Source organism: Oncorhynchus masou, chromosome 23, assembly GCF_036934945.1.
Source record: "Oncorhynchus masou masou isolate Uvic2021 chromosome 23, UVic_Omas_1.1, whole genome shotgun sequence".
Lineage (NCBI taxonomy): Eukaryota > Metazoa > Chordata > Actinopteri > Salmoniformes > Salmonidae > Oncorhynchus > Oncorhynchus masou.
Window position 1 is genome coordinate 47,760,935 of NC_088234.1, and position 22,056 is coordinate 47,782,990.

The 22,056-nt window shown below is 41.3% G+C and overlaps 1 protein-coding gene across 1 annotated transcript in view; it reads left to right on the top strand.

Annotated features, from left to right (window-relative positions):
• LOC135510957 (uncharacterized) overlaps positions 1-13,710 on the top strand; it is a 35,350-nt gene extending 21,640 nt beyond the window's left edge. The window contains exons 3-8 of the mRNA XM_064932315.1: positions 33-194; positions 4,396-4,561; positions 5,428-5,561; positions 5,750-5,871; positions 11,523-11,627; positions 11,819-13,710. Coding sequence (XP_064788387.1) covers positions 33-194; positions 4,396-4,561; positions 5,428-5,561; positions 5,750-5,871; positions 11,523-11,589 — 651 coding nt within the window. The 3' untranslated portion in view covers positions 11,590-11,627; positions 11,819-13,710. The remainder of the gene's footprint in view (positions 1-32; positions 195-4,395; positions 4,562-5,427; positions 5,562-5,749; positions 5,872-11,522; positions 11,628-11,818) is intronic.
• Positions 13,711-22,056: the final 8,346 nt, after the last annotated feature.

Here is a 22,056-nt window from a genome sequence, read left to right on the forward strand (position 1 = left end):
CTCACCAAACCCTCCTCTCTTTGATTCCTCAGGTCCAGCAGGCCAGCTCCAACCCCCTGGGCTCCGGACTGGGCTACCTGGAGCACATCTGCCAGCTCATCGAGAAGATTGGTCAGCTGCAGGAGCACAACCTCAGGCTGCAGAAGCAGATCTGTGGTCTGCAGAAGGATGGAAAGATGGCCAAGAACAAAGAGGTGAGTCACATACTGTACAGACTGTACTATAAACTATCACCATCAGCATACTCATACAGTCCTGTCTTTGGAGTCAAATTTACATTAGGTTAAAGCATCTGGATTGGGTGTATTGTCTTATTACATTTTTGTTTTTTGCTTCTTATCAAAAATAAGCCTCCGCCATATTGCTTTTACATAACATATCCAGTCTTGTCAGATCAGAGAGGGGGCGAAGAGAGGAAGCACTGAGATAAAGCTAGTTTATGGCCAAACCATCGCTCTCAATGAGTTAACAATGTGAATGTTCTTAACGTTAGGGTATTATGATTTATCTAATTTACGAAGCTCCTAAAACTGTTGCAAAAATGTTGTAAAAGGCCGCTGTAGGTAGTGTAGGACAGACCCAAGAACATCGATCTTTGATTTGCAGTTGACTGCTGTTCAGGTGGTGCAGAGATAGCTATACATGCTTTGAAGTTAGCGATTATGACCCACAGGGACGGACTGGCCAAATTTGGTCCGTCTTTAGCCCAGCGGGCCTCTTTAAATTGGGATTTTAGTGCAGAATGATAATTATTGGGCCTATAAATGGGGGCATCAAGGAAAATGAATTGGCCGATGTGGGGGCCTCGAGACAAAAATAATGGTCCGGTATGGGGGCCTCAAGGGGGAAAAAATTGTGCTGTGTTAGACATGCCACGGACGATTTCTGGTCTCAGTACGTCCTTGCTCACTCATGCTGTCCCAGTGTACATTTAGCGGTTTCCAGAATGGCAGTAGGATGAGCGTGGATGAAAGTGTATTTAATAAATAGAACAGCTTGGTCCAGCAGTCTTTAAACATATGAGGCACACACTTAGGAAAGTCCTTATAGCATGGCAAAGAGACACCTTTATGTTATATCAAAGTAATTAATAACAAGCACCAGGGGCTTTTCCTGACACCTGTTTAGAGAGAGCAGAGGAGTTAGGGTTTGTGGCTGGGACAATGGTGCATCATTCCTGTTGATAACTAGACTACCTGAAAAATCAACATCTGAACCCCAGCAACATCATACAAACAAGATGATTTACCGGAATTGAAAAAAAATAAAAATAATAATCAGTTTATATCTGAAATGACGTCCATGTTAGCTAATCATATTATGTAGCTGTAATATCACTGTCTCACAGCTATTCAAAATTAGATATAGGTAAAGGTTCAAACAAATGTGGCTATGAAAATGCACAAAGGCAAGGCCAACGTCAGCATTAAAATAGGGCAATTTACGTGTTTTTTGTTTCTCTGTAGCAAGCACCAGTAGCATTCCAGTAAACTCTCATAAAATAGCTAAAAATCTTCTCAGTTAACAATGTATAACCTATAAAATCCCAAGGCCAGCTCTCCTCACTCTTGCTTTCCGTTCCCAAACAAGATGAATAAATTGGCTCTGAATGTAATCTTAGCAACGCCAGAGAGAGAAAATACCATTGGTTATTTATGAATTTAAAAAAAAGTTGTGCTGTTGTTTAAAAAAATCTGTATGGTAATAACATGGGAACATGGGTGAAAATGAATAAAACATTCATTGAATAGAAAATGAGGAATGTATAGTTTAGAGTCCTTACACTACCTCAATTTTATGTTTCAGTATCGGTTGAACCCAACTCAACAAGTGTTCATAGTTAGTCTTTCGGAATCAGCTCAACACAAGAAAAAAAACTCAACTTGGATTTGAAAAACAACAACCCAGGCACTAGATTTGGGTGACACCTTATTGCATTGTATTCAACTTTGCCCCCTCTCTTGTGACATTTGCCTGTGCTTCTAAAGAAAAGTACTTTGGCATTGTGTGGATGTCTCGCTTTCCTTTTGAGACTTTGGCACAATAACGGAGCGGCTATGTTCAGGGGGTTTCAGAGAGCTTGTTCCAAACTAGCTCTGTCAGTTTGGGCCTGGGGGCCGGAAAAGCTTTCCACTGAAGCAAAGGGTGAGCCCAGCAGGAGCCTACACTTCAAAGTCTTCAAAGAGAGAGAGAGAGAGAGACAGTGAGAGAGGGACAGTGAGAGGGACAGTGAGAAAGGGGCATTGAGAGAGGGACAGTGAGAGGGATCCCAAAAAGTGCTCTTTCAAAAACAACCACATGCTCTCTAACTAAAAACCCTCTTCAACAATCTTAGCAGGACTTACAATTCTTTAAGGTCACCAAATTCGGATATGATTTTTACCTCGATAATTCTAACTTTCCATTCAAATGTAAGATACACGGACATAATGTGGATGCCATTCTCTCTGGGCCCAATCCGGTCTTGAAAGATGTGCACATGATTTTCAGATGGTTTTGAGGACCACACCAGCTGTCCTCCCAAGCGTTTAGTAATAATTTCCCCTGCTGTGAGTGTTTCTATGTTTAGGCCACAACCTGAAACATGTAGATGACACATCAAAAGGATGAGCAAGTCAGCTGGAGCACATCTAAGCCCCATGAATGGTGGTGCTGACACTTATGGTTCCCTGTGCCTAGGCCCATCTACCCAACCTTTCACATCAGCACCAGGGTCATTGCTGAGCTCATTATAGAGACCAGAGACCCAGACAATTGCATTAGAACCAACCTACCACGACCAGGGTGATTTGGGGTTTCTTACGATCAGTCAGACAGATGAACTGAGACACACAAACATATCTAGAATCAATACCAGAATGGAAGAAAACTTTAATCAAGTTTCTAATGTGAGCAATGAATGTGAGCTCACTTGTCAGGCCTCAAGCTCCCCTTTTCCTTATTCTAAAATAAGTACTACCTCAGACAAAGGAGCCATCCGAAGGCTGTCCCTGGGTTATTGAGAAACGGGATGTGATGAAGGGAACATTCCAGAGCCGGAGTGTTCTGGACCTTCCCTTTTCCCCTGAGTGCACAGAGACATAATGCCTCCAACAGTTTAATCCTCTTCTTTTGGTCAGAGGTCAAATGCCTGGTGTGGGCGGCCCTCTGAGTCCCCAAAGGTGGGAGCTGCCTCCTTCTAAGGGCTAAGTACACACAGATGGGGTGGTCCTTGGAGAGGGCAAAGACCACCCCTTCTCAGTAGAGAGGGTGTCTTCACAGAGGGGAGAGTGTGGTTGTGGGTCCAGCGGGGATATCAGACTGTGGTCAAAGTTCAGTAAAAACTAAAACAAAGCAGTGGAGCAGGACTTCAGTGGTCATTCATCATGCCATGCTTACCCATGTTTCGGTATAAACGTCTAGTGGTTGCATAACAGGCCATTCAGAGTTCAAATAAGGATTTCCGGGAGAGAGCACTGTCCAGAGATTGTTATTTTAGTGTAGAGTTTTCACCATGTGTCCAGGATAGAGTTAACTTCAGTGCGGAGAATGAAATTATTTTGCACAAGATTAGGAAATGACTTCACCTAATGAGTCACTTGGGTTACAGCTCTGGGTTCTGAAGTTGTGCAGGTGGCGAGTGTGTAACATTCACGTGATGAAAAATCCCCCTACTGTAAAAGTGACACTGCAAGTTTGATTGTTAACAATGAAGCAGGAAAAAACACTCTCGTCTCCAGGCTTTCATCTCATTCCATTGATGCTACTGCTGGGCATCTGCGTGGTTTGAACTTCAACAGGATTTTACGTTAGCGTGGATGTGACGTCCAGAGTTTCCTCAGCTGGGATAAACGGATGGGAACTTGTTCCAACTCTAAACAATGACTCGGAAAGTCTCTCTGATTTTTCTATGAACTACCATACATGTAACTGCATAGCGCATATGTTGTAGGCTTATGAGAAGAAAATAGCTAGGCCTGCTATGGATGAGTGGATGTAGAGTTTTGAAGTACATTTTGTTTAGGTTAGGTTGTCATAAATCCAACTCAATCTTGAAAAGAAATAGGAAAATACACACTCTATGCATGAAAACAACAAATCAGGTTATTACATTAAAGTAAGTTTAAAATAGTCAAACAAACTCAGATATCACATAACATTTTGGCAGCAGAGAAGGCCTAAAAATGAAAGATTGTGATGGCCAAAGCACATTTTCACTCTTTGTAACAGGTGGTTGCTGTCTGAGTCAAGTAAGTACTGTCGGAGGACCCTTGACCCCCACGGGCGAGAAAAACAGTCAAACTAGATTCTGATTGCAAAATACATTTAATATGCAGTGTTTTCTCATTGTTTTGATGTGGTGGTTTGTCCCTCCTACTCACAGTCCTGTACCCTCTCTTCCTGTCTGTCCCCCAGGACTTCTTCCTGCAGCACTGTAGCTGTGGAACGGCCGGCCTGGCCTTTCAGGAACAGAAAAGACACTCCAGGAGTGAGTTCCTGACCACATCCATGAGTGGCACCCTCTCTGACCTCTCCACCATCCCTGAGGTCACACGTCACACAGGACTCACAGCCATGAGAGGTCAGTTAACTGCTTAATAACATGATAACAACCCATAATCAACATCCAGTCAACTCTCGTCACTCAAAATCCAATGAATATGCCATACATTCTCAAAGTGTTTTTGGTGCAGTTTGACAGTCATTTCATCAGATGTTTTCTACGCAACCTTTTCCCTCAGAAAACCAGTGTATTATTTCATTGGCAGGTAGATTAGCAGTTAATAACCTGCTCCTGCGGGCCTCATTCAGTCACACACAACGACATAAGACCGAATTAAAATACACGTTTCCCCAACATTTTCCTGAAACAGATCTAATGTGTTTATTAAAACATTATGAGTGAATCTTAGGTTTCAAAACGTGACCGGGTGACACCCAAGGTGTGTTTTCGCCTTATCATCTCACATAACATTCCAAGGAATGCTAGTCACCCAGCAACAGAGTCATTTCGCCAAATGTTTTTACCCTCCTGTTTTCGTGCAGGTCACATTCCCGCAGGTGGGCAGGTGACAGTAACGTGGTCCAGAGGAGATCGCTAAATTATTACTTGAGCAGGAGAGGGAAATTCCTGGCATTCTGCATATGGAAGGAACATTTAACGTAACATGGATTTAGGAATTTCTTGCTCCTCCAATAGGCAGGATTCTGGAAACTGGAACTGGGAAGTAGGGGGATGGCAAATGGTCCTCCCTGTACTGTGATAACAGATTGAGGGGGTGGGGAGGTTGAGTGGGAAGTGGTGGCAGGGCGAAAACAGGGGGTCCTCTGGGACAGCTGATTCACATCACCATGTGTCATAATAGTTTTCCCCCACTATGAGTAGTGAGTGGTTCCAGCCCTCATGACACTAATTCATATCATATCTCTCTCTCCTTCTCTCTATAGAGAGTGACCAACGTAATAACCAGCCCCTGGTGACCCTTTGTAGGAGGGGCCTGAATCGGAGGAGCTACACAGAGGGAGAGACACGCTCCTATCTCTTTGACAGTACAGAGGGTCTCTCTGCCCCACACAGACGGGTGAGTCACAAACATTCCTCCTCTGACTCACTGGGCTGTGCACAACAGCCTCAACCCCTGTTTGCGGTCTAAATATGTACATCTGCGCAACACAATGTTACAGTAGATTTAAAAACACACTGTCCTGATCAAACAGTGGGGAAAGAACATATTTGTTCATGCTGAGATATGTGTGTTTGGTTGTGTAGCTGAGTGAGAACTACACATGGGGCAGAGTGAAGGATCTGGTGAAGAAGACCAAGCTGAGAAACCAGAGCAGACTGGGACAGACATCCACCTCCCTGAAGAGATCCTGTCCACAGCTCTACTGGTGAGGACCTCTCAAGAAACTCTAAACTCTAAAGTCTTTTCTAAAAAATACTGTATTTCTTACTACAGTATTTACAGTACAGTATTTCTTAACAAACACACAAAGAAAAAATATGAATACCACATTGGAAATGTCCACACAACATAACAATCAGGACTTGGCTGTTGTCTCAACTTGTCAGCCATTTGAGATTGTCTGTTCTAGCTGAAGAAACTAAAAAAAGGTCACTAAAGATAACAATTGGAGCTTGTTGGTCCTTCAAAGTTGTGTGAACATCTTGAACTGATCATGATACAAGAACAGAGAGGTCAAGTTGTAATTAATCACAGCTCTCTTTAGTTTCATCATCTTTTGTGGGTGTGTGCACCTACTAACTTTTAAATCCTTTAGTCTTTGTAGAAAGAGGAGTTCAGACTGTCATTGGCAGTAGGTCATAGGTTGTGTTTATAGAATGACTCAACTCCTGCTTTCTAGAAAGAAAAACACTGAAAATACTGAAAATGTCCGACCAACTGATATCATCTTACCATTTAAAGATAATTACTTAAAGCTACAATATTGGGCAAAATTCGCATCGAACGTGAGGTATACAGTACCAGTTTAGACACACTTACTCATTCCAGGGTTTCTTTATTTGTACTATTTTCTACATTGTAGAATAATAGTGAAGACATCAAAGCTATGAAATACATAACCAAAATAAGTGCTAAATAAATCAAAATATATTTTATATTTGAGATTCTTCTAAGTAGCCACCCTTTGCCTTGATGACAGCTTTGAACACTCTTGGCATTCTCTCAACCAGCTTCATGAGGTAGTCACCTGGAATGCATTTTAACTAACAGGTGTGCCTTGTTAATTTGGAATTTCTTTCCTTTTTAATCCGTTTGAGCCAATCAGTTGTGTTGTGACAAGGTAAGACGGTTGGTATACAGGAGATAGCCCTATTTGGTAAAAGACCAAGTCCATATTATGGCAACAACAGCTCAAATAAGCAAAGAGAAACGACAGTCGATCATTACTTTAAGACATGAAGGTTAGTCAATACAGAAAATTTAAAGGAGTTTGAAAGTTTCTTTAAGTGCCCTCGCAAAAAACATCAAGCACTGTGATGAAACTGGCTCTCATGAGGGCCGCCACAGGAAAGGAAGACCCAGAGTTACCTGCAGAGGATAAGTTCATTAGAGTTGCCAGCCTCAGAAATTGCAGCCCAAATAAATGCTTCACAGAGTTCAATTAACAGACATATCTCAACATCAACTGTTCAGAGGAGACTGTGTGAATCAGGCCTTCATGGTCGAATTGCTGCAAAGAAACCACTACTAAAGGACACCAATATGAATAAGAGACTTGCTTGGGTCAAGAAACACGAGCAATGGACATTTAGACCAGTGGAAATCTGTCTTTTGGTCTGATGAGTCCATATTTGAGATTTTTGGTTCCAACCATTCCAAATTCAAGGCACACTTAACCAGCATGGCTACCACAGCACTCTGCAGGATACGCCATCCCATCTGGTTTGCACTTTGTGGGAGTATCATATGCTTTTCAACAAGACAATGACATACCTCCAGGCTGTGTATGGGCTATTTCACCAAGAAGGAGAGTGATGGTGCTGCATCACGTGACCTGGCCTCCACAATCACCCGACCTCAACCCAATTGAGATGGTTTGGGATGAGTTGGACAGCAGAGTGAAGGAAAAGCACCTAACAGGTGCTCAGCATATGTGGGAACTCCTTCAAGACTGTTGGAAAGCATTCCAGGTGAAGCTGGTTGAGAGAATGCCAAGCGTGTGGAAAGCTGTCATCAAGGCAGAGGGTGGATACTCAAATTATAAAATATATTTTGATTTGTTTAACACTTTTTTGGTTACTATATGATTCCATATGTGTTATTTCATAGTTTTGATGTCTTCACTATTATTCTACAATGTAGAAAATAGTACAAATAAAGAAAAACCCTGGAATGAGTAGGCATGCACCAAAGTTTTGACTGGTACTGTATATCTGTCATTCTCATTGAAAGCAAGTCTATGAAGTTGTATATCTGTTCTGTGTGTGCTATTCCTATGCTGCCTGTTTTTAAGTTTCGTTTTTGCATCTTTTACTTTCGTTTCTGTACAAAATACAATATTTTTGCTTATGGAAAATATATTTCACCGCGGTTTTGATGGTACAACAATTCTCTAAACTATAATTGCTTGTTTTGTCACATAAATGAAAATTAGGCAAACTATTACAATTTTAGCAACCAGGAAATGCAACCTGGTCTCAGAGCATTTCGTATTATTCTGTAAGTAAATCCATGTTTGGTATGGTTACATAAGACAGATGGTTACTTAAGGCAAGAACGAAAGGAGGGTGGTCTTACGGGGTGGATAGGTTGTCGTATAATTTGAATGTCTTGCAACTCAAAGATCGTGAGTTCAAATCTCATCTCAGACAACTTTAGCATTTTAGCTAATTTGAAACTTTTCAACTACTTACTACTTTTTAGCTACTTTGCATGTTAGTTATATCTTCCCATAACCCTAACCCTTTAAAAGAACTCTGACCCCTAGCCTAGCTAATGTTAGACTCCTACCCACCTAGGTAGATTTCGTAACATATCAAAAGTTTAGCAAATTCGTAACCGATTGTACATTTTGCAAAACTAACAGAAATTGTAATTCGTAATATTTCATACTAAATGGGTGATGGACAGCCACAAATTAATACATACAGTGCCTTGCGAAAGTATTCGGCCCCCTTGAACTTTGCGACCTTTTGCCACATTTCAGGCTTCAAACATAAAGATATAAAACTGTTTGTTTTGTGAAGAATCAACAACAAGTGGGACACAGTCATGAAGTGGAACGACATTTATTTGAAATTTCAAACTTTTTTAACAAATAAAAAACTGAAAAATTGGGCGTGCAAAATTATTCAGCCCCTTTACTTTCAGTGCAGCAAACTCTCTCTAGAAGTTCAGTGAGGATCTCTGAATGATCCAATGTTGACCTAAATGACTAATGATGATAAATACAATCCACCTGTGTGTAATCAAGTCTCCGTATAAATGCACCTGCACTGTGATAGTCTCAGAGGTCCGTTAAATGCGCAGAGAGCATCATGAAGAACAAGGAACACACCAGGCAGGTCCGAGATACTGTTGTGAAGAAGTTTAAAGCCGGATTTGGATACAAAAAGATTTCCTAAGCTTTAAACATCCCAAGGAGCACTGTGCAAGCGATAATATTGAAATGGAAGGAGTATCAGACCACTGCAAATCTACCAAGACCTGGCCGTCCCTCTAAACTTTCAACTCATACAAGGAGAAGACTGATCAGAGATGCAGCCAAGAGGCCCATGATAACTCTGGATGAACTGCAGAGATCTACAGCTGAGGTGGGAGACTCTGTCCATAGGATAACAATCAGTCGTATATTGCACAAATCTGGCCTTTATGGAAGAGTGGCAAGAAGAAAGCCATTTCTTAAAGATATCCATAAAAAGTGTCGTTTAAAGTTTTCCACAAGCCACCTGGGAGCCACACCAAACATGTGGAAGAAGGTGCTCTGGTCAGATGAAACCAAAATTGAACTTTTTGGCAACAATGCAAAACGTTATGTTTGGCGTAAAAGCAACACAGCTCATCACCCTGAACACACCATCCCCACTGTCAAACATGGTGGTGGCAGCATCATGGTTTGGGCCTGTTTTTCTTCAGCAGGGACAGGGAAGATGGTTAAAATTGTTGGGAAGATGGATGGAGCCAAATACAGGACCATTCTGGAAGAAAACCTGATGGAGTCTGCAAAAGACCTGAGACTGGGACGGAGATTTGACAAGACAATGATCCAAAACATAAAGCAAAATCTAAAATGGAATGGTTCAAAAATAAACATATCCAGGTGTTAGAATGGCCAAGTCAATGTCCAGACCTGAATCCAATCGAGAATCTGTGGAAAGAACTGAAAACTGCTGTTCACAAATGCTCTCCATCCAACCTCACTGAGCTCGAGCTGTTTTGCAAGGAGGAATGGGAAAAAATTTCAGTCTCTCGATGTGCAAAACTGATAGAGACATACCCCAAGCGACTTACAGCTGTAATCGCAGCAAAAGGTGGCGCTACAAAGTATTAACTTAAGGGGGCTGAATAATTTTGCACGCCCAATTTTTCAGTTTTTGACTTGTTAAAAAAGTTTGAAATATCCAATAAATGTCGTTCCACTTCATGATTGTGTCCCACTTGTTGATTCTTCACAAAAAATACAGTTTTATATCTTTATGTTTGAAGCCTGAAATGTGGCAAAAGGTCGCAAAGTTCAAGGGGGCCGAATACTTTCGCAAGGCACTGTACTATACGAAACTTAGCATATCGTACTAAATGGAGTGTCTCGGATTTACGTAGAGAATAATGCAAAATGCTCTGAGACCAGGTTGGGAAATGGTGGAGCGATTTCAGCATAGTGCATCTTTAAATAAAATTACTTTAATATGGCTATTTAAATCAGATAAATACCAATGTGGCTCCAACCTACCTCATTTGTTGAACAAAACACAATGTACTACAACACTAATGAGTTCTACATAATGTCATCATGTAGTCCTATTAAAATAATAATGTGGCGCAGTGGTCTACTCTGGGTTTGAGCCCAGGCTCTGTCGCAGCCAGCCGCAAACCGGGAGGTCCATGGGGCGACGCACAATTGGCCTATCGTCATCCGGGTTAGGGAGGGTTTGGCCGGTAGGGATATCCTTGTATCATCGCGCACTAGCGACTCCTGTGGCGGGCGCAGTGCACGCTGACCAGCTCGCTCGGTGTACGGTGTTTCCTAAGACACATTGGTGCGGCTGGCTTCCGGGTTGGATGCGCACTGTGTTAAGAAGCAGTGCGGCTTGGTTGGGTTGTGATTCGGAGGACGCATGACTTTCGACCTTCGTATCTCCCGAGCCCGTACGGGAGTTGTAGCGGTGAGACAAGACAGTAACTACTAACGATTGGATACCATGAAATTGGGGAGAAAAAGGGGTTAAAAAAATAAATTAAAATAATAATGTACTCATTCTCTAACTGTATCATACTGAATTCATGTGTCAGCTTTTTTTTTTTAACACACAGGAATCTACGTCAACATAATGGGAGTAGATATTTAAAAAAAGATGTGGATATTTTCGGTTAGAAAATGTCGGAAGCACCAAAACTATATGACAGGTTCTTGGCAAATCATTCCAGATATATTTTTTATTAATGCGAGTCAGTGGAAGAATTGTGGTATTCTGTTGTTTGAAGGTTGTAGAACACAGGAATTTGGTGGGAGTTGCAGGGCTTGAGGAAAGAACAGCTATTTCTTTGGCCCTTCAACCTATTCCACATGCTGGATGGGGTACTCCTCAGACAGAGGGTGGGAGCTTGGCATGGACACAGACGATTAGCGGAGGGGTTGCCGTGTCAGGTTTGAGGTATGCTGGGAGGAGTTGGAGAATTCCCAATGTATTTCACAGTGGTCCAATGAGATATAGAGATGCAATGCATAATTTATCTAAAGGGAGACCCTCTCTTGGAAATAAATGCATGTGGAAAAAAACATCCTGGTCTCAAGCATTGTGCATAGCTCATTGTAACAGCATTGGTGCACACCAATAACAATGCCCAATTTCCATACAGCCCTGACCTGGGACCAGTGGAACTGCCAGGAAGAAACAGGAACTCCATGGTCGCCTTGGGCCATTAGAACAAACTGGACTTCCAGTGGCCCCAATAACAAAGAAGGTACACAAAGTTCTGAAACAATCAAAATATTGCTAACGTGTAGTGAAACATGTTGGAAGCATGCTGTGAATGTACAAGCACAACTAATTTAGCAGCTATCATATGATTAATGGCCAGCGTATCTTAAAGCTATCCATAGAGGTGAAGAGGCAACACTTTTTAAACACTGAACGTCTTTGTTTTCTACCTAGATACGAAACAGATGGCCCAAAGTGGGAAGAGACAACCCTGAAGAGGAGGACAAAGTGAAGTTGAACAGATTCTTGACTGGACTGGGATATGATGAGTGTGAAAGGAGGGATGAGAGAAAGAACACTTGTGATGGATGACAAAATTTGAGTGAGGAGTGAAAAGGAAAGAAAAACATGGGATGGTCATAGACATCTCTCTCTCTTGCGACACAATTCTAAAATAAGGGATTTTAATGTTTCAAATAAGGGAACATTGGTATGTATATGAGAATAGAGATGCATTTACTCCACAACGTACATGAAAACGATATAAATGATTTAATCTTGTACTATACTCGTTTTCTATACAATTCATATGGTAGCTTAATGTCTTCTCTAAATGTATGTTATTCATTCAGGCTGACATTTCAATACTGTGTGTTGATGGAGCAAACAATAACTCTTTGATATGGTAGTTTCATCGAAGAAATAGACAATATTCTGGGGGTGGAAATAAAGACTTGGATTATCATTGACAATGATTAGATAGAGTACATTGGAAAAGGCTGCTTGTTGTATCTTGCTTTCGTCTATGGTAAAGTCTGCTCCCAATTGAACATGGCTGCTGCATAATAACATTATTTACAAATGTCTCGTGATCCATTATGTGAGAGAGAAGTCTACAGTAAGACAAGTCATGCTCCCATGAACAAATGTGAAACATACACATATCGTACACATATCGTACATATTTCAGAATTGTACTTTCAGAATCTATACAACATATTTAGTGTGATTTATCTTCTTGTTTTGAGTGTAGGCCTATATAGGCTAGGTGTTTGCAATATGGACCATACATGGATGACAGATTGTGGTTTATATGTTGTGTGATTGTGCTGTACATAACACATGTTCATGTAGTGTGTGTACAGTCAGTATGATTGTACAGGAAGGGAGTCTGTAAATTCCTATGTCTATATGATGGAAAGTTATCATTATTGGAGAGAGGTTCAAGATCCCTAAAGATAAAAAATATATAAAAAACTGCTGTCAGATGTTACAATGACATTTGTGATGCATTGCCCTAAGGTATTTTAATGTTCCTGTCAAACACTTGTTAAAAAAACAGTCCATTTTTTTAATATCAATTGATATGACTACAAGATGTGATTTACCAGAGTCTGCTGTTGCTCTTGTTCATCTTGAAGATATATATTGTTTTTGGTCGGGACATGCAAGTCTGGTTTGACTAGCTAACAGTGATTTAGCTTTTCTACACCACTGTTACACCACTATGAGGTTATTTGATAACAGACAGGCGAAACAAGTGCCACAGTGCTTTGGAAATCTCACTGGGCAACTAGAGAAGGTAAGTTTCACACAAAAACTTTGGAAAGGATTATTAAATTGGCTTTAAAGCCTTGACACCTACCTGAAAAACAGCAGCAGCTAATTTCAACTGCTCAAAACTGTCCATTGTGTAAATGACAGGAATGGAGTTAATCCAATTTGACAAGACACTAATCCCACAGAACGAACGCAAACAATAGTTAGTTATCCAGTATGCACTTCAGCAACGTGAACTAGAGTGTAGTACAACACTAATGAGTTCTACATAACGTCATCATGTAGTCCTATTAAAATAATAATGTACTCATTCTCTAACTGTATCATACTGAATTCATGTACCTCTAAATACTCTAATCAAGTAGAATATAAATGTGTTGCAACTGAGAGGCAGTAAAGGCTGTCAATATGTATAATACATTTGTCGGGCTGGTAACTAAAGACAAAATATAGTGATATCTGTATATTGTATATTGTACAATTTACTGCAATGGATGAAAAATCTCAATATGCATATTGCATCATTATTCAAAGTTATTTTTCAAAATAAAGTTGACATTTCCTAAGACATGAAATGTATGCTGTGCTTCTGTGCTTTTAGTTCATTTTAAATCCCTCACTGACCCCTCACAGGATATGAAGCAAATCATGTTTCTTATAGAGAGAAGGATGTAAAGAGCACTACCTCAGTAGAAACTAGCTGATCTTGCAAATAAGTGGAAAGATACACTCAACTGTGTGTGCTTAGACAGAGATTCCCCTCTCTTTATGATTCATACTAATAAGTAATGAATACTTATTCTCATCCAGGAAGAACTGCAGGAAGCGGACCAGCCTTTTCCAATTAGAGAAGACCTTCACAGCCAGTGACTCAGGAGATTCATACTTCTTTCTGTCCAGGCTGAACATTTGTTGGATAAAAGACAGAATCTGACCCTGGAAACACAAAAGGGTATCTGTCACTATAGGGAAGATGAAGGGAAACTCATTGATCGCCACATCATGGTAAAGCAGGTCTGTATCAAAGGATACTGTACAATATTAAATGACTACAACATACAGAGCAAAACAAGCTCACTCGCTCACAGCTGAGAGAAGGACAACAACAAACAGGCCTATACCAGGTATTCCCAAACTGGGGTACGCCAAATAAAAATGTGATTCACATTTTTGTTAATAAAAATTCCTTCACATTTTCACGGGGCTTTACATTTGGGTGAGGTTTTTTTCCCCGCCCAAGGAGCCTCGTTTCACTGACAAAAATAAAATTAAACCATCTCGTGTTCAGCGAAATAACAACACAAATGTGAAATACAGATAGTCTAGTCAAATAATTAACATCCAATCACATTAAGCGTTACTGTCTCACGAGAATTCCACTGATGGTCAGTATGTAGCCAAACGTAGCTGCTGCTCATGTTGGCCTCTGTACTGATGGCGCGAAAGCCATGACAGGGAGACATAGTGGAGTGGTAACGAACATGCAAGCAGTTGCTCATGATGCCACTTGGGTAAACTGCAGTATCCACAGAAAGGTGGAGGAGCATGCGCCTGAACGCAAGAAAGACATTTTGGACGTTTTGGAAACTACAGTGAAACGTAGCTTGGACGTTTTGGAAACTACAGTGAAAATGGTTAAAGCAAGGCCCCTGAACGCTCGTGTATTTTCTGCACTATGCAATGATATGGACATCGACCATGTAACGCTTTTACAACATTTGCCCCTTGATAACCAGCACACATAACCAGTGCGCTGGTTATCAAGGGGCAAAGTATTTACATGTTTTTTAAATTGAGAGACGAGCTTAAAGATTTCTTTACTGACCATAATTTTGACTTGTCTGACTGCTTGCATGATGACGAGTTTCTCACACGACTGGCCTATCTGGGTGATGTTTTTTCTCGCCTGAATGTCTGAATCTAGGATTACAGGGACTCTCCGCAACTATACTCAATGTGCGTGACAATATTGAGGCTATGATTAAGAAGTTGGAGCTCTTCTCTGTCTGCAATAACAAGGACAACACACAGGTCTTTCCATCATTGTATGATTTTGTGTGTGCAAATGAACTCAAGCTTACGAACAATGGAAAAAGTGAGACATAGCGAAGCACTTGAGTGAGTTGGGTACACAATTACACAGGTACTTTCCCGAAACAGATGACACAAACAACGGGATTTGTTATCCCTTTCACGCCCTGCCTCCAGTCCACTTACCGATATCTGAACAAGAGAGCCTCATCGAAGTTGCAACTCGCGGTTTTGTGAAAATTTTACTGAATCAGAAGCCACTGCCAGATTTCTGGATTGGGCTGCGCTCAGAGTATCTGCCTTGGAAAATCACGCTGTTAAGACACTGATGCCCTTTGCAACCACGTATCTATGTGAGAGTGGATTCTCGGCCATCACTAGCATGAAAACTAAATACAGGCACAGACTATGTGGAAAATAATTTAAGACTGAGACTCTTTCCAATACAACCCAACATTGCAAAGGTATGTGCATCCTTTCAAGCACACCCTTCTAATTAACCTGCGGTAAGTTAATCACAATTTTCGATGAACATATAAGGTTTTACATGTAAGATGGTTAAATAAAAAAGCAAAATGATTGATTGTTATTATATTATTATTTGTGCCCTGGTCCTATAAGAGCTCTTTGTCACTTCAGATTAGCAGGGTTGTGACAAAAACTCACACTCATTCTTATGTTTAATACATGTATTGCCTAGTGTGTGTGTCGCAAGCTTACAATGATGGCAAAAAAACAACATTTGAGATTGCGCTGACCCTGGTGCTAGAGGGGGTATGCAGCTGGAGGTTGAATGTTTGAAGGGGTACGGGACTATAACAAGTTTGGGAACCACTGTCCAATAGGATCTCTCGGTTTTCTCAGTATTTTGTCAGTACAGGACCTTTTTTTATTTCTATATTCTTATTTTAAATGTATGTCGTTCTGTCCTTGAGCTGTTCTGATCTGTTACTGTCCTGTATTATGTCTTGTTCTGTGTGGACTCCATAGTAGCTGCTGCTTTCGCAATAGCTAATGGGGATCCTAATAAAATACCAAATGACAAGTCACATACCCTAAGAAGGATGTAGAATTCTTTGGTCTTGCTCTGTGGTCCATAGGCTGCCCACAGGATCACTGGGTCTGTGTAGTCAAACACCTCATACAGATGGTGGTACAGCGCATCAGGCCTCTACAGACACACATGGATACATTACATCAGAACCAAGATGACATCTCCTGGTAATATGTGGTAATGCATGTACGATAAATGAAAAATATTAATACTACTTGAATGTATTTTTGCCCACACCTTTCCGGTGTTGATAATAAAAATACAGACAACAGCCATGCAACAGTTTTTTTCCCCATCCTACCATTAAACACTCCCTCTTCTTCTTAATTTGTGACCAGGCATAGAACATCACAGTCTGTGAAGACATTTTAAAACAGACAGTGACTGTAGGGGTGGGTTCACCTTATTGCATGTTGAACGTGAACATAAAGGTTTCACCTTCACACATACGGTATATCATTGTGATAGGATGTTAAATTGTCTTTAGTAATCTCATTATAAATCAATGCTGAGTGCACGTATCATTTACAACATTTATATGCTATTGATTATGAGAATAAAAAAAGCGTACTGTTTTCTTAGTGCCCTCTGAGATCCACGGGGTGCATAGAGTTGGCTTTAAGATGGCTGGAATGTACTCCTGGCATTCCAGCACCTTCAGCACAATGGACTCGTAAAATATGTCATAAAAACCAACGGTGTGCATCTAGAGATAGCAAGCAGGGAGCAGAGCCATTGTACAGTGAAATATGGAGGGACATTTTCTCTGGTATGGATGATGTACAGCAGGGAAAACCGTACTGTTCCCTTCACGTCTAAATCAGGTTTCCACAGACTCAACAGTACAAGTAGGTCTAATAACTTTAGTATTAGTTCACATGGTGCTGTGATGAACAATATTTAACAGACATATACAGCCAGATGTATTGCTATGTGGGGGATGGACAACAAAATAGAACTTAACAGTAATATTAAAAAGAGAAGAATTGAAAGTGGGTATTCATGTTATAACATGATTAAAATAGCATATGGTCCTATAGAAGTGAGAGCTTGGGTGGTACTAATATAATGCGTCTCCATGGCAGCAGCTCACCCCTGCCTCCTGGCACTCGTCAACGATGTCTGGCCAGTTTGTTGGATTTTCAGTGAATGCCATGAGCTTTTCCCATACCAGACCAAAGCCCTCCGAGCTCTACAGAGATCAACACACAACCAAACAAACAAACATTCAGAGGCTTCTAATGGCACGATTCCAACATGGGACAGATCTGATATTCACTGTGTGGGGTTTCTGAGGAAAATAGGCTGTTTTCCAATGTCCACCTCCAGAAGAATTCTGGAACAAATGTGCGATGCATAGAGAATTATGAACAAACCCACTGAGAGACATACAGGCCTATTAAACCCACAAGGTCACATAGCAGGGAGAGTTACAACTACTGTTCAAACACTGCAGGGCTTGTCTCGATAAATGCCAAGCTCTTACAGTAGAAGGCAGCTAATATAATGGATGCAAGTATTGAATACCTACTGAAGCATTTATTCTCGCGGAACATCTATACTGAACAAAAATATAAACTCCACATGTAAACACAACAAGTGTTTGTTTCATGAGCTGAAATAAAATATCCCATAAATTTTTAGATATTCACAAAAAGCTTCTCTCTAAACGATTGTGCACAAATTAGTTTATATCCCTATTGGTGAACATTTCTCCTTTGCCAAGATAATCCATCCACCTGACAGGTGTGGCATATCAAGAAGCTGATTAAACAGCATGATCATTACATAGGTGCCCCTTGTGCTAGGGACAATAAAAGGCCACTCTAAAATGTGCTGTTTTGTCACACAACACAATGACACAGATGGGTTAAGTTTTGAGGTAGCGCACAATTGGCATGCTGACTGCAGGAATGTCCACCAGAGCTGTTGCCAGATAATTTAATGTTAATTTCTCTATCATAAACCGCCTCCAACGTCATTTTAGAGAATTTGGCAGTACGTCCAACAGGCCTCAAAACCACAGACCATGTGTAACCACACCAGCCCAGGACCTCCACATCCGGCTTCTTCACCAGCGGGATCGTCTGAGACCAGCCACTTGGCCAGCTGATGAAACCGAGGAGTACTTCTGTCTGTAATAAAGCCTGTTTGTGGGGAAAAACTTATTCTGACTGGTTAGGCCTGGCTCCAAAGTGGGTGGGCCTATGCCCTCCCAGGCCCACCCATAGCTGCGCCCCTGCCCAGTCATGTGAAATCCAGAGATTAGGGCCCATTGAATTTATTTCAATTAACTGATTTCCTTAAATGAACTGTAACTCGTTGAAATTGTTGCATTTATATTTTTGTTCAGTAAATTTCCAGAGGGTGTGGTGGATATATTACAAGCTACATACCTTCCCTGCTAAAGATAGTAGCCCTCCTATCAGGCTCTTTCCTGTCTCCTTCAGGAAGTGTTTGGCCTCCGGGTCTCTGAGAATGAGCTTTGGTACAGGAAACAGACATGGATGAGCGACGCTCTGTTCAGCTGTATGTGTCTCTGGCTGACAAATGACTAGTCAGGGGATTGCTTACTTCAAATGCTTGACGGATCGCACTGAGCTTGATGTTGATGAAGGCATCATCCTCACTTTCTGAAAGGTAGGGTCTGTGATAAAGAGTACAACGGGACGTTTCACCAAGTGTAAATGTTCCTGAGTCATGCTTGGCTTGTCAGCTTGGTTGTCAAAGAGACAAGGTAGTATATCATCTTTGGACATATTGAGCACTATTGATTAAATTCTTGGCAGAACACTCACCTCCAGGAGTCTGGGTACATTCTCACATCTGTGTCGCCCAAAGAGAAGCTTCTCTCCAAGCACCCACTGCTCTGGAGGTACAGTCGTTTAACAAGGTCACAACAGTACATCCCCTGAATAAATGCAGTATAACGTGTCTTTGGGCCAACTCTGACTCCTCGTACCTCATAGCAAGGGAAATACATCTCCTCTGAGATTGAGTCTTGCTGGGGCATCCCCTCATCTGAACCTGTATGTATTGGGAAGGACCACACTACCTGAGAATTCACATCTTCCTTCCATTCCTAAAGGTATTAGGACTTGCCTTGCATACAATACCTTCTCTTTCTGAGCCAGTCAGAGTCTTGCAGAGAGCCTCAGCTCCCCTCCGGGCCATGTGCCATAGAGCTTGCACCACAGGCCTGTCTCTGGGATCCTCCAAAGCAACACAAAACAACATCAATCACGGGTCACCGTTTTCTATTTGTGGATCCCTGATTTCTCTTACATTGTAAATGTTACAATTTTACACAGATATCTTTTCTCCCAAAGAAAGGTTGAAATCTTTCTTTTTGACTACCTGTTTAGAGGCATTGTTCTCTTGGCTCTGGACCTTTGATGGCTGCGATTCATGAAGCTGGTCAGATGAGGGTGTCATTGCTTCCCTTAAATCTTTGTAAAGTACAATTTCAGTGGTTTACAAAACAACAGATATTTCTTCAAAGCCACATTTTCAAATAATGCCAATTCAATGATGAAATTACAAGTAATTTCCCACCCCAAAATGACATGCAATGATATTGCTGTAAAAGGTTGTCAGTCTGTCATGCATCTGAAATATTTGTTGTTTTTTCAATTGATTATGATGTCATTGCCATGGCTGTGACTACATCCAAGAGCAACAACAACCTTGTAAAATTTAAAGAGGTATCAGGTATTGAAAATATGTTTTATTATAAACAGAATAAATATTGGGTTCATTTTGGTAACATCTACAAAACCATATACTGCAATAGAGCTTTGCTCAATAAGTTAAGAGTGCACATTAGTTTAGGAGTTATGTAAAATACAGTAATGGCTGCATTAGTACCAACAACTGTTTAGCATGAATGGAAGGGAAATATATCCTTACTCACAAATTTCCAGTACATTCAATGCAATATGACCCTAATTATTGTCTTGGTTAAATATAGGGCCCATCTTTCTGTTTTGTATCTACAGTACAATGCATTTTCATTTACAGATCATTTACAACCATAATGACTTCCATCAGTTAGTGATACAATTGTACACATGCCATACTGTATTTTGCAAAGATTTTACTCAACTAATTCCCTAAACTGGCCCCTTTGGGAATAAAGTGGATTCATGACTTAATGCACTGTTTTCCCAACCAAGCTAGATCAAACCTATTATATAACAACACAATAATGGCTGTCCTGAGGATTAGTGAGAAAAATTATATTACATATTTTGATAAGACCACACCAGGCAGATAAGGTATGATCGAAGGACAAAGCATGTGTAGAGGTCTGATTATACATTTGATCAACATTTAGAGCACAATTTCAAAAATTAAATATAAACATACACTGCATGGACAAAAGTATGTGGACACCCCTTCAAATTAGAGGATTCAGCTAATTCAGTCACACCCGCTGCTGACATGTGTATAAAAATTGAGCACACAGCCATTAAATCTCCATAAACAAACATTGGCAGTAGAATGGCCTTACTAAAAAGCTCAGTGACTTTCAATGTGGCGCCATCACTTTTCCAATAAGTCAGTTCGTCAAATTCTGCCCTGCAAGAGCTGCCCCGGGCAACTGTAAGTGCTGTTATTGTGAAGTGGAAACATCTAGGAGCAACAACGGTTCAGCCGTGAAGTGGTAGGCCACACAAGCTCACAGAACAGGACCGACGAGTGCTGAAGCGCATAGTGCATAAAAAAACATCTGTCCTCGGTTGCATCACTCACTATCGAGTTCCAAATTGCCTCTGGAAGCAACGTCAGCAGAGGAACTGTTCGTCGGGAGCTTCATAAAATGGGTTTCCATGGCTGAGCAGCCGCACAAAAGCCTAAGATCAGCATGCGCAATGCAAAGTGTCGGCTGGAGTGGTGTAAAGCTTGTCGCAATTGGACTCTAGAGCAGTGGAAACCCGTTCTCTGGAGTGATGAATCACGCATCACCATCTGGCAGTCCGACATGTGAATCTGGGTTTGGCTGATGGCAGGAGAACATTACCTGCCCCAATGCATAGTGGTCTGGGGCTGTTTTTCATTGTTTGAGTTTATTTTACTTTTACAGGAAAAGGGACAGTGCACAGTAATCAACATTTCAGTAAGTGCCCGTTTTAGCCAGCCGGCTAATTTTCAACCGCAGTCCATGGGCAGGTTCGGGCTAGGCCCCTTAGTTCCAGTGAATGGAACATTGTAGACGATTCTGTGCTTCCAACTTTGTGGCAACAGTTTGGGGAAGGCCCTTTCCGGTTTCAGCAAGACAAAGCCCCTGTGCACAAAGCAAGGTCGATACAGAAATGGTATGTTGAGATCGGTGTGGAAGAACTTGCCTGGCCTGCACAGAGACCTGACCTCAACCTCTTTGAACACCTTTGGGATGAACTGGAACACCACCTGCGAGCCAGGCTTAATCACCCAAAATCAGTGCCTGACCTCACAAATGCTCTTGTGGCTGAATGGATACAAGTCCCTGCAGTAATGTTCCAACATCTAGTGGAAAGTCTTCCAAGAAGGGTGGAGGATGTTATAGCAGCAATGGAGGGACCAACTCCATATTAATGCCAATGATTTTGGAATGAGATGTTTCGATGAACAGGTGTCCACATACACTACATGGCCAAATGTATCTACATTTTGGATGGCTGAGAACATCCTTGAAGGTTGTCGTTATTGTTTAGGACACAAATTAGGCACATCACTCTGTCTGAGGGAAAGAAGGGAAGGGAACACTGCCGCTACTTCGCTCACCAACGAAGGTGAATGAATTGAGGCGCAAACTGAAGTTGAAAGGAGATTCAGCAACTCTTGG